This window comes from Saccostrea echinata, unplaced genomic scaffold (genome assembly GCF_033153115.1).
Source record: "Saccostrea echinata isolate AGI-Se365-2 ecotype Australia unplaced genomic scaffold, CSIRO_AGI_Sech_v1 ptg000010l, whole genome shotgun sequence".
NCBI classification, from domain to species: domain Eukaryota; kingdom Metazoa; phylum Mollusca; class Bivalvia; order Ostreida; family Ostreidae; genus Saccostrea; species Saccostrea echinata.
The window spans coordinates 3,133,475-3,147,549 of NW_026889759.1; the positions used below are offsets into that span (position 1 = coordinate 3,133,475).

General features: G+C 32.4%; 1 protein-coding gene across 1 annotated transcript; it reads left to right on the forward strand.

Annotated features, from left to right (window-relative positions):
• Positions 1-1,057: 1,057 nt before the first annotated feature.
• LOC133184161 (NADH-cytochrome b5 reductase-like) lies at positions 1,058-9,116 on the forward strand. The gene is made up of 6 exons (XM_061319061.1): positions 1,058-1,768; positions 1,943-2,091; positions 2,318-2,405; positions 3,787-3,891; positions 5,645-5,848; positions 8,850-9,116. The coding sequence occupies exons 1-6, from the start codon at positions 1,514-1,516 to the stop codon at positions 9,054-9,056; spliced, it is 1,008 nt and encodes a 335-aa protein (XP_061175045.1). The 5' UTR covers positions 1,058-1,513; the 3' UTR covers positions 9,057-9,116.
• Positions 9,117-14,075: the final 4,959 nt, after the last annotated feature.

The following is a 14,075-nucleotide window of genomic DNA, read 5'->3' on the forward strand; positions in this document are numbered from 1 at the left end:
TATCTCTCATAAACAGAGTTAGATTCATATAATTAACTGCCAATAAATTATTTAGAATTAAGACAATTTTTAATAGTCATCAAAAACTTTGAATTTTTAAACACTTTACGGAAAGAACACAATGAAGTTTTTGCATTTATCGTGTCTTCGTGATTTCTCGTTTTGAGAATCTGAACTGAAGTTGACGGAGAACAGAGAGTCAGAGTGAAAAACATATTTATGTATCTGTTGAAAAGGAAAGTAGATCCTTCAAGTGTTACTTTGGGAGATTTCAAGTAATTAAGAAACTGACGGTCTTTGATAGGTTGCTTTGCAGAGCGGTCCTACTAAACAGAGAACTCTAGAGAACCCTAGAGAACTCAAGGTTTATTTGGTCAATTCAAATAAATTTTATGCATAATTGAGTTTATTTTTACTTTATAAATCATATTCTATCTATAAAATCAATAACATGAATTTTTTATGGATGTTTTCCCTCGAAAGAACAACATAGAGTAGTGTAATATTTTATGTCATCCCGATCCCGACTGAATTTCAAATACGTTGTTAATTGAAATAATAATTTTACCACATAATTTTACAATTCTTTTTCACATTATTTTTTATTTAATTTTATTTTTAAAGTTATATAGAACTCTTAGTCATTAACTCTGGCATAAAGTTATTTGAAAAAATAATTAAAAATAACACAAAGTATGATGAAGTCTTCATACATTAGTATTCCATTGAAAATAAGCATAACACCTGGCATAATATTCTTTTTTTAAATTTAATTTTGTTTTTGTATGCTATATTGATTATTTAAAACATAAATATTTCATTTACAAACAATAAATAATTAAAAATCGTTAGGGTTCTCTAGGGTTCTTTAGAGTTCTCTAGGGTTCTCTGTTTAGTAGTACCCTTTGCAGAGATAATGTAGTATGACTGCACCTTGTCCACTTCTCTAAAGAGAATACCTGGCAACCTGTCTTGTTGCATTCTGTTGAATATTCCTCTAGCTGATCTGACAGTTCATGTTGATTTAACATTTCCCCTTTTTTTTTAATTTAGATTTATTTTAGAGTTTTTTATGTAATTTAAAGTTATATGACAATGGATAGTTCTGTGAATTCATCTTGTAAAAGGAAACGTGATGAAGAAGATGAGACGAACAATATCAACAGAACTGAAAGTGAAGAGCAAGGAAAACTCAAACAGACTCAGTCAAACAAATGTACTGTGAGGGAGGGTCATTCCTGGTGGACCTGCTTAATGATGGACATGCCAATGAGCATGACAAAGCCCCAGAAAGTCGATCAGAATTCACCACAGAAATAACTCAAAGTCTGGAACAATTGCTGTTACTTATTTGAATTTATGTTATTATTTTTACTTTAACTGAAGATATGTATATACATGAACTGCTGTGATTTTCCCTCACAAAATGTACTGTTTTTTATTTTGTTAGTACATTAGCATTACTTCCCAGCATGGAAAACACAAGGCTTTTAAACGTATCAGTGTCTCTATTATGAATGTAGTACATATTAAAACCAGTGATAAAAATATTGAGCAAGTTGATGATTGCAATTCAATGAATTGTGACAACAGTCCCAGTAAAGAACCTGGAGTCTCGCTGCCTTGTCCCCCTCTAAAACCTGAGGATACAGACTGTTGTGGGTCAGGATGTGTACCTTGTGTGTTTGATATCTATGAACAGGATTTAAAAATATGGAGAAAAGAATGCAGAAAAATAAAAGAAAACCAGAGAAATGAAGAAAATCTGGTAATTTAATATATGTAAATTCTACAATGTTGATAAAGAAGACAGTAAACCTGTGTAGCAATTGGCAAACATTTTAACAAAAAAATATTTATTTAAACCCTAAGATAAAGAGAGTTTTGTTCAGTAATGGAAATAATCAGTGTTAGGTTGATGTGTTTTTTTTTTAAATTTCAGTCTGATGATCATTTGCTGACTGATTCTGAGTATAGGAAGTTTTGTATCACAGAAATCAGACAAGAAACAAAAAATTGTTTTCGCTTTCGACTGAAATTGCCAGAATTTTCATCCTTGGGCCTCAAAGTTGGACAGCATATCATAATTAGGTAATAATAATTTTCACTTTCATCTTCGAAAAAAAAAAATATTTGGTTGATAATAGATACATATATACATGTATCTGAGTATAAGTTCATTACATGAAGGAAACAAAAACTAATTTTGTTTCATATTGAATAATATTGATTTAATAGTGATTTGTTCATTGTTAAAAAACAATATATATAACAATACTTGTTATCATTTATTTGGACACTGATGTTTATATTCTAGGGATACAAACAATGGTTCAGCAGTTAGTCGACAGTATACCCCTATATCTGATGTCAGTTGTTTGGGACATTTTGATCTCCTCATCAAGGTAACATTTTACAGTGCTAGTTTTACAAGATACATAGTTACCTCCCTTTCAAAAATTTTAAAATAAGGATTTGGTTTATTCTTTTACATGTATTTATTTATGTGATTGAATTTAAGACAATGATCAGAGTGTGCGAAAAATGACTATCTCAAGAAAATTTTTATTATTGGTAAATAATTCATGCTGCATTTCATTAGCATTTTATGTAAACAAAGATTTTTTTAATATTATCAAAATACTTTGAATGACTTAATGGGACACAAACTGCACTGGCATATTTAGGGTGGGGGCTCAATATGTAGTGATGAATAAATTCTATTTTCTTGTTAGATATTGCTTTTATTTACATAAAACATAGCTAAAATAACTCAAAAATGTTTTTAAAAGACTTAAAACCTTGTAGCTTCTTGGGGCCTCAATAGACCCTCATCAAAGCTTTACCCTGGACCCACTGGGGGCCCTAAGGTGACCCTAGGCCTGCTCCTACCCTCTCCCCTTTCCCCCCATCCTTTCAAGAATCCTGGATTCACCACCAAAATAGGTGAAATAAAATAAATAAAAAACTTTTAATTTGTCTTGCATGAAATCATTTTAGATTCTATTCATTACAAAATTCATTTTTGATCTTTTCATGTTCACCTGTCATTTGGATCCTATAGAGTTGTTAATGTCCTTTTATCAGAATTTTAAATTTTATCATTATTAGGATTACCTTAATTTTGCCTAAGAGAGAAGCAAACACTTTGTGTGCCAAGGATTTTCTTTTTAAAAATATGTGTATATATACACAGCTATGGATGGTATTTAGTAAAACACATGTATTATCAATTCAGAAATTGCAATTCTTCTGTTATTTCCTGTGTCATTATTTTATATAGAACTATAATTGATGGGTTCTGGAGATTACTGGTATCCTTTCCTAGGGACCGAAATATATAGCCTTGAGCATTGTGACGTCATATACATGTATATCATTGTTTACACTATGGTGTCATAGTTTCAACTGAAGAAACGTGCCTAAATTTGTTGGAAATAGCTTGTTTTAGAGGTCATGTGTAAAAATATGTTGCAGAATAAAAAAATACATGATAACTGTCTTGCAATATAAGCAATATTTGTGCTCAGGTCGAAAACATGAAAGAGAGCTCAGCAAGTGCTGCCCTCTATCATGTTTTCTCACCCTCGCCCAAATATCACTTATATTTCAAGACAGTTATCATGTATTTTATATTTCTCAGTCAATGCATAAAAAAGGAACATTTAGTTGATTGTTGTTTTTGAGCTTGACTGAAGTAAAAAAAAAAAAAAAACTATCCTTCAGATGCTGTAAGTTAATGGAAAAAATACTTCTAGTCTTTACTTGTTATTTATTCAAACTCAGATTTATGACCATGGGAAAATGAGTCACTGTGTCAGACAGTGGAGTGTTGGTATGGGTATTGAAGTCAGAGGGCCATTTGGAAATCTTCAGTATTCTCCTAACAAGGTAATAATTTTTAAGATATTTTTGGGTGTTTGCTGACAAGGAGATAATGTAAGCCTGAGGTTTTGGTAATAGAAAGTGCAGTATGCACCAATTAAACTCTGCAAAATTTATTGTATTTTCATGTGCTAATGTTTGAATCTGTTTACATTGATATACAGTCTTACTCCATGTTTGTTTAAACTGTTCATTGTAAGATAAGTACCCACTGAAAGTCCAGGTTATCTGGGGATTTGTAATAATTCTGCTGCTACATGAAAGACATGTTCCTTAAGGTTAATATCATCACTTTGTTTACTTGATAAAATTTTGCTTTAACACTTATGATTTGTTCAAAAGAAATTCTAATTTATAATTAAAATGGACATAATTTCAGCATACCTTGCAGGACAAAATCTGAAGAAATGCCTAACTTGATATTTTTATAAACGAATAATAGGCATTTAGCTGTGAGAGTTATCTCTCTTATCAGAGGGTCAATGAACCTTAAAGTTTATATATATAATATGAAACTAGGAGAATCAGTCTTTATTCTAAGCAATATTTATGCCCCCCTTGCAAAGGGCATATTGCTTTGCACCTCTCGGTAGGTAGGTCAGTTGGTCAGTATTTTGGTAGATCAAGTATTGTTCATACAATATCTTGAAAACCCATTGCTAGGTAGACATTTAACTTGGTACACTGGTTCCCATTGAAGAGTAGATGACCAAATATTTTATCACAAGAACAAGGGTCAAACTGGAAATAGGAATATATTTATTACTAAATATCTTGAGAATTCTTTGCTTGTTGGACATCAAACTTGGTATACTAGTTATACTTAAGGTATGACACTCTTCAGCTTTTGAGAAAAGTTTGGTCAGAACCTCTGTAGTTCATGTACCTCATGAATTCTCAAAAATTAAATTCATATCTTATATTTACATTATTTGTCTGATGAATTGCCACAAATTTATGTCATTCAATGATCATTTTTGAACAAAACAGTTTGCACTATAGTTTTGACATCAAGTATGGTATTATGATGTCACAATGGTGATATTCTTGCTTGTTGTAGGGAGAGGGATAAATTAGGGTTTGTCTGCTGCCCAATCATATTCACTTTTTGTGATTAAAATTATGTATAAATTAAATATTCTTGCTCATCCATGGTAGTTCATGAGAAAATGAACAGTCTTCTAATTGCAAAGAATCTTAAGAAAAATATTTGGAAATGTAAATATATAAAGATATTGTTGCTCAATATTTTAAGAACACTTTGCTTGGCAGACTTGGTACATTGGAGTAGATGACCCCTATTGATTTTGAGGTCACAAGATCAAAGGTAAAGGGTCAAACTGGACATAGGAAGATACTGATCATTGAACATATTGAACACTCAATATCTGAAGAACTCTTTGCTTGATAGACATCAAACTTAGTACACTTGTTCCCCCTTGGTAGTAGATGACCCCTGTTGATTTTCAGATCACAAGCTCAAAGATCAAGGGTCAAACAACATAGACACTGATTATGTCAGTTCAGTATCTGGAGAGCAATTTGCTATACAGACATCAATTTTGGTGCATGGTACACTCTGAGAAGTCATAGAGATCAAACTTAGTAATGTGTGCCTCAGACTAGAAGATGACCAATTGTTTTCATTATCATTACAGACATTCTTAATTTAAAGTTGTTCCCTTTTTAATATTACCACATGTGGGAGGAGGCATACATGTTTCTTAAGCATTTTTTTTGTTTTGATCTCATTTTGCAGAACAGGAAGTTATTTCTGTTGGCTGCTGGAACAGGCATTGCTCCCATGAGTCAAGTTATCCAATGCATTCTGGGAAATGAAGAGGATGATACATTGATACAGCTCTTCTATGCCTGTAAATCATATGAGGAAATTCTTATGAAGTCTGAACTGAATGAATGGTCATCATTCTGGAACTTTTCTGTCACCTATGTATTAAGTCAGGTAGTTAGAACTTTTGTCTGTAATCCAATTCTTTGATCACACTGTCAAACTTTCTATTATTTTCATTTTGTTAGAAGTGATGGATGAGACAAAAGTGTAATAGTCAACATTAGAAATAATAACTTTTAACCCTGCTTTGATCAAACTTGCAGTGAATATGCTTGTAGATTGCACACAGTCAATCAAGCTTTTGAAGATTTGGTTCAAATAATGTGACATATATTTTGTATATAACAGACTTTTTAGCTCACCTGAGCCGAAGGCTCAAGTGAGCTTTTCTGATAGAAATTTGTCCGTTGTCTGTTATTGTTGCTTTTCACATTTTCATCTTCTTTTCGAGACCCACTGGGCCAATTTCAACCAAACTTGGCATAGAGTAAAGGGTAAAGGTAAAGGGGATTCAAGTGTGTTCAAATGAAGGGCCACCCCCTCTTCCTAGGGAGATAATTAAGAAATAGTGAAAAGAACTATATGCGGTATATGCATATTTTTGCCCCCTCCAAAAGTCATATTTTGAAAAATTTTTGAAATGTGCTGAATTTTATATATTGTATGAGAAATCTAAATGAACAAAAAATATTATAGTTTCAAAGTAGGTTATTGGCATTTTTTGTTTCTATGACATCACAAACTATTTGGATTTTATGTTATTTTTCAGAAAGAGGGGAAAAAATGGACAAAATTTGTTCAATTTTTACTACAAAATTTATAGAGCTCAGGCCTGCTCCAGAACAATATTTACATATTTCATTGATATTATCATTCTACACATTATATTAAAATATTGAGTTGGAGCAGGCCTCCGCTCAGTGATTTTTACTCAAAATATTGACGTAATATACACCTTTTTCTGTGTAAATCATGAAAATTTTGAATTTACGTCATTTTTCTGACGTCATATCTAACATATGGTGCTATGGCTTATGAAAATATTCAATGCTTTGAAGTCTGTAGATATCCTCCTGTTTTAGAACATAATTAAAGATTTCTCCGTCAAAGTTTAATTTTGGTGGGCAAATATTGGTCATTATCGAATATAGTCCTTTGCTGGTATCTCTTAAAAATCTTCTTCTCAAGAACCATTGGGCCAAAAAAGTTGAAACTTATGTGAAATCTTCTTTACATAGTGTAGATTCAATTTTGTACAAGTCATGACCCTCAAGGGTAAGGTGGGGCCACAATGGGGGAACAAAGTTTTTCATAGGAATACATTGGAAAAAACTTTGAAAATCTTCTTCTCAAGAACAGCAATGCCATATACGGAAGCATCCTCAGGTAGAGTAGATTCAAGTTTCTTCAAATCATGAGCCCTGGGGGTAGGGTGGGACCACAATTGGGGATCAAAGTTTTACATAGGAATACAGTATAAAGGAAAAACTTGAAAATTCCTCTTCTAAAGAATAACAAAGTCGTGTTGAGTCATATTGATAATGGAAGCATCCTCAGGTATTGTAGATTCAGGTTTGTTCAATTCATGACCTCCGGGGTAGGTTGGGGCCAGAATGGGTGATCAAAGTTTAACATTGGAATAAATAGGAAAAATCTTGAAAAATTTTCTTCTCAAGAACAGCATAGCCATGATTAGTCATATTAATATGGAAGCATCTTCAGGTAGTGTTGATTCATGTTTGTTCAGAGCATGACCCCTAGGGATTGGGTCTGGTCACAATAAAGGATTCAATTTTACATAGGAATATAAAGGAAAAAATCTTGCAGAATTTCTTCTCAAGGACAGCGAAGTCTCTTGAAGTCATATTGATATAGAAGTATCCTCAGGTAGTGTAGATTCCAGTTTGTTCAAATCATGACCCCTGAGGGTTGGGTGGGGCCACAACAGGGGAACAAAGTTATCAAAGTAATAAAAAAAGAATATGAAGTATATATCAATAAAAATGTTCTTCTCAAGAACATCAAAGCCAGTCTTATTAATTCAGAAGCATCCTCAGGTAGAGTAGTTTCAAAGTATTCCAATCATCCCTGGAGGAAGGCCTCAATAGAAGATCAAATGTTGGAGCCACATTTATATTTAAACTTTTCAATACTGAACTGATTTCTGCTTTTTCCTAGCCAAAGTACTTAAGTGAGTGATGTGGCCCATGGGCCTCTTGTTTAAAATCATTGCAGTAGGTTGCTAACATTTTTAAAAAAATCTTAAATTATTGAAGCATCAAGTCAGATATTATTACAATGTCATTAGACCTACTTAGAAAGGCAACCAGGAAGTTTTTTGGAGAGGGTGCATATGTAGTAGCTAGAGACCTTACAGTACCTGGATCTATCTTACATAGAAATTCATGAAGTCGTGTATACTGCCAATCTTCATAGGCATAGGAACCAGGGGGGCTGGGGGGGGGGGGGCTAAGCCCCCCTCCCACTTTTTTTGCAAAGATAGACATAATATAGGCATTGAAAACTGGGGCTTACCTTTTTTTGTTGGTTTAGCCCCCCCCCCCTTTCAATTAGCCCCCTCACTTTCAATTTGCTTCCGACGCCTATGATCTTGAATTTGTTGCTGCATATGACCCATATTTTTCAGTTGAGAAACAATGCATTTTATTGATTTTTCCTCACAGAAAACATTGACATTATATTTTTTTTCTATTTTCAGTTACCTAATTCTTTTTATATATAAAATTTGAATTTTTCGTTTTTCAGAATGAATTATGAAGTATGAATAAATATTCAAAATTTGCTGCTTTTAATTTTTCTTAATGTAATATGATAGCAGGTTAGTAACTTTACACAATGGACATGAATTTGAAGAGGAAAAATTTACCATCTTTACTTACAACATGTTTCTAATGGTATGCATTGTTTGTATATTACTTCAACAGAGAACTTGTATTTGTCTGTTTCCACATTTTTGTACACTCTTCAAGCATATCAAAATGCCATTTGCATTCTGTTTACAAGGACACATTCAACATTACCCCACTCTTTGATGTACAGTTTTATTATTTATTATCATGTGTAGTATTTCATGCTGTATTATTTTTTTTAGGAGACAGGAAATGGAGGGTCTTACAGGTATGGGGATCAAGTCTGTGAAGGTAGAATGGATTTGGATTTTCTCACCAAAAATGTGTCACCCTCTGACATTAACTCAGGAACTTTTGTCTTGGTCTGTGGGACAAAATCTTTTGACAATGACATGATTGAGCATTGTAAACTTCTCAGTTTTAAAGAAACTCAGATACATAGATTTTGAAAACAAAGTTGACAAATATGCTTCACATATTCATAGTTTGCTGTGTTTTAAAAATTAAAAAAGAAAAATGAAAAATATTAGGAACATAATAAATGTGTAACACACTTTTAAGATATAAACTTTTTTTTTACAAAAAATGGAAATTTGAGGAGAGCCTTAAGTGACAAAAATTTATCCATCAAGAACAAAACAAGTTTGATTTCACAGGTTTATTTTTCAACATATATTGAACAACTTTGCAGTTCATGATAGTTTTTATGACAATTTTACAATTTCTGTAAGAAATTGCAGTTGATGCACACAATGAAAAAAACTTCAATAAATACATACAACTTCAACCTGTTTTTTTTTTCAGATTAATGAAATTTGATCACTATATTTAGTACCTTTGCCCCCAAAGTTGTAATAGTGAGATAAAGTTGAGTGGTGGTGTTAATCCGATGTTTTTTAATGGTGGAGCAAATTAAAAACAAAAGTATGTGTAATATATTATAAAAGGACAAGGTATGGTGATGGCCGAATATGGCCCCTTATTTGATGTAAAAATCAAAACACAGTTAAAATTGTGATAGTTTGCAATTAAGAACTTAAAATGATGCTTGTTTTAAAAACAGGATTAATTTTGATTCCAAGCATACAGGGAGGCCACAAGAGGGTGCAGAAGTAGAACATTTTCCCAAATTTTCTCGATTCTGGTGGAATTTCATAAATTTGAGACACTTTTCACTTCAGGAAACACAGAGGACAAGCTTGCCTATCTGAGATTTTGATACATAAGATGCATCTGATAATAATGTTTGAAATATATAAATTTGGTAGATAGGCAAGTTTGTGCTCTGTATTTTCTGGAAAAAAAAGTGCTTTAAAATGAATGAAAATTTGCATAAAAATGAAAAAATATGGAAATTTACACTCTTTGTGACCTTCCTGTGATCTCTGTGTACCCCATACCTGAGAATCAATACTCATTCTGTATCAGGGATGACAACAGGTTTTTATTGATGAACTATTGCATCATCTTAGAAGACACCCCAAACCAGGGGCCAAAAAGTGGTCTTAACCTATCTTGTCCTTTCAATGTATTATATATCCTATTTTTCCAGCCTATTTTCTTCAGTTGTATACTGGATCAATGGTTTGGAAGTCGAACGGATCAGTTCAAATATACAAAAGAGAAAAAAAAACTGCTGTGGTCATCCGACCAAATCATTTGCTTGGCTGGACATTTAAGGTTCAGTGATTCTCTGATAAGAGAGACAACTCTCATGGGGATAAAAGACTTATTCCTTTATAAAATTGTTGTGTTAAAAAACTATATTTTCTGTCAAATTTTGCCCCGCAAGGTATGCTGAAATTACATGTATGAGCATTTTAATTATAAATAAGCTATCTTAGGAAAACAATATTTTATATGGGTGAACTGAAGGACAATGAACATTAAACTATGAATGATTCATACACATAATTTGTACACATCATTAATTCAAAATACGCCCATATCCTTTTCCTGATTTTGGCCCATAGAAGTAATCCCATTCCAAAATATTATTATAAAAAGCAATGAGTGTGAATTAAAAGAAGATGAGGGGATTAGTCAAGCCATATGCCTACATAGCGACAGATAAAAATAATCTATAAATATATTTCTAAAAAATTCCTCTTTTTGTTGAATTTATTTAAGGTTTATTACCATATGCTTGGTATGCAAAAATTGACACTACTTGAATACTGTGAAAGTGAAATTGATTACAATTAAAATACCAAAATAGCAACAAGCATCATTAGGCTTGAACGAAAACTTGTATATAAATTGGATGCATAAGGTCAAATTTTGAACAGTGTTTTTTTTTTTTTTTTTTACACTTTCATCAACTTGATACAAAGACCCATTCCATATTAAAAATTTAGCTAGAGGGTATCCAAATCATGCTGTGATGCTTTGATTTTTATGCCCAATCATTGAAGATTCAGGGGCGTATTATTTTTGCCTTCTGTCTTGTTGTTGGCAAAAACTTAAAACCTTGCCCATAACTTTTTAATGGTTGAAGCTAGGGCTTTCATAATCACATGAATATCCCTTGTGACAAGACTTTTCTTTGGTTACCAACATAATTATTTGACCTCTTGATCTTGACCTTGGAGTTTGACCCATTTTTGCAGAATTAAACCAAACTTTAACCTTGGCTATAACTTTTGAATGGCTGGTGATAGGGCTTTCATATTTCTTAGAGTTTTTCTTGTGAAAGGACTTTCTTTAGGTAGCAACAATTTTTACTTTGACCTTGGAGTTTGACTTTTTTTGAAAAAAAATTAACTTTGGCCATAACCTTTGAACGCTGCTAAGGCTTTCACAGGTGTTTTCCATGTGACGAGACATTTTCTCAAGTACCAATATTTTTTACCTCTATATCTTGACCTTGAAGTTTGATCTATTTTTAAAAAACTAACCTTGACCATGGTTTCTGAATGGTTGCTGCAAAGGCTTTCATATTTCACATGTATATTCCTTGTGATAAGACCTTCCATTGGCACCAATATTTTTGCTCTCATGACTTTGTAGTACGACTTGCATTTGAGAAACTTTAACTTTGGCAATAAGCTGCCATACAGAGGCATCAGTGTTTCAAAAACACATTTTTTTTGTTATTTGATTGATTATACGCCTATGTTGTTTTACGTCCAATTCGAGAATTTTTCACTGATATAGAGACTTCACAATATACCGATGAAGGTCTTCAAATTTAGACCTATATCCGTCACTCGGGGCCATTGAACAGTGAGGGTTCTTTATTGGAATATGTTACCTGCATTTCAACAACAACATTTAGGAAATATTTGAAACACAATCATATTTAGAAATCTTTACTCCCTTAATTTTTCTTTTATTGCAGCTTTTATTCCACGGATTCCCTATACCATGGTGGCATATTTCTACCACCACTTATCAGATGTTTATTTTGACTTGTCAGATATTAATGTATTAACCAAAAAAGGATCAAAGCCTATGTATGATATACTAAATAAATCAGTAATAAAACCTGTGGGTATGGGAAAATGGGCAAATTTTTTCAACTTGACAGATACAAACTGGAAAGAAATTTATTATCTGCCTATTATAACAACCCAAAACAGTAAATTACAATGGCTTCAATACAGAATCAATCATTATATATTGACAACCAATAGTTTTATGTTTAAAATAGGTAAAACAGACTCTAACCTATGTACATTTTGTGAAGCAGAGGAAGAAACAATATATCATTTAATTTGGCAATGTCCAGTTGTACAACAATTTCTAGATGGTTTTGTTAGACACTGTCACCAAAAAGACATTTTATTAAATCTAGATGGTAAAACTTTTATATTTGGAGATACAAGTAATACAATATCATCAAAATCTTTAAATATACTGCTTTTGTCAATGAAACAATATATCTACAGAGTTCGTTGTCAAAACCTCAGCCTCTCTATCCATGGTTTTCTGAATGAATTCAAAATTATTTATAAGTCATTGAAATATACAGCAAGGGAATACAATAAAATAAATGAGTTTAACACCTCCTGGCAAAAATGGCACTCCATACTTTTAGACTAACATGAATAAACCCTGTCTTTAAACTAGTTTTGCTACAGGTCTCCTCTATTTATCTGTCATCCACATTCTCTTTTAACTCATCTTTTCTCTCTCCCTCTCCTCTCTCCCTTATCCTATCTCTCTCCAGCTTTCTTTCTCTTTCTGTCTCTCAAAAAAAAAATGAATACTACAATGAAAAGATTGTGTCAATTTCATATGTTTATGTTTGTATTATAGCATTGTGGAATTCAAAAAAAAAAAAAAAAAAAAAAAAAAAAAAAAAAAAAAAATATTAATGTCAACTTGTCAGATAAAAATCACAACAACCAAGAACTCGGTATCTTATTATTATAGCAGCAGCCACTGACTGACATCTACTTGTCATCATAATAACTGACAAGTCGACATAGTTTTCTGATAAGTAAATATATTTTTGTGACAAGTCGACATAATTATCTGACAAGTCAACATAATTTCCTGATAAGTAAACATATTTTTGTGACAAGTCGACATAATTATCTGACAAGTCAACATAATTATCTGACAAGTCTATATAATTTTCTGACAAGTTGGCTTGTCAGATATTATGTCGACTTAATTATGTCTTCCTTTAACTATTCCTTTCACCAAATTTCGACTGATTCTGTGATCTTATTCTAAACCTGCATTTTCGTCAGATATGACCATTTGCCCTTCCCGTCCCATGTTATTTGAGTGAGTGTTCATCGCTGCTTTTCAAGGGGCCTGGACACAGTTTCACTGTTAACAATTTTATATTTCTATGTTTATTTAAAAAAAAACTTTTGAAAACTGATATTGTTAGCACTATTTTCTCTAAAGGTCTTTGTCTGTCACACCCTTGATGAATTGAAAATCTGACACATCTAGCTTAATTAGCACTGAAAAGCTTAGTTAAAGCTAGAAAGCCTAAGAAAGGAGTTACAATTGGATGGCAAACTTTTCAATTGTTTAAGTTTACATTAGTATACAAAGAAGAAATTGATGAAATAGCACTTTGTTTTGGTTTTCTTTGTTTTGGTATGAGTTTTGGCACTTAATTTTGAGATGGAGACTTATTTAGCACGATAACGATTTGGAAGTGTTTAACCTTTGTGTCCACTTTTGGAAATTTGTCCTTGAATAGGCTTGATTCACTGTCTAAGGCTGTAAGGGGGGGGGGGGGCTTTCTCAAACATTACTTTTTGAGTATTGAAAGTGTTCATTGAAAGGCTGGTTGCCCCCTCCAAATTTTGTTGCGGTATAGTTAAATCATGGTTATAGGGATTAATAAAATTTGATTGGGAAAAATGGTTACTGTAGCTGGATGCTCATGCTGATTTACGTATCAGCATTGGTTCCCTGCACTGTACGTCTGTATCATATTATTATATATTATTATGCATAGGTCCTCTAGTAAACTGGTAACCTTTTCAATCATCTGGAAA

Bases quoted from the DNA above. Each gene is read 5' to 3' on its own strand.
- LOC133184161 (XM_061319061.1), top strand. From the start codon at position 1,514: ATGAATGTAGTACATATTAAAACCAGTGATAAAAATATTGAGCAAGTT. The intron at 2,406-3,786 runs GTAACATTTTAC...ATTCAAACTCAG, and splicing joins ATTTTGATCTCCTCATCAAG to ATTTATGACCATGGGAAAAT. The intron at 3,892-5,644 runs GTAATAATTTTT...CTCATTTTGCAG, and splicing joins TTCAGTATTCTCCTAACAAG to AACAGGAAGTTATTTCTGTT.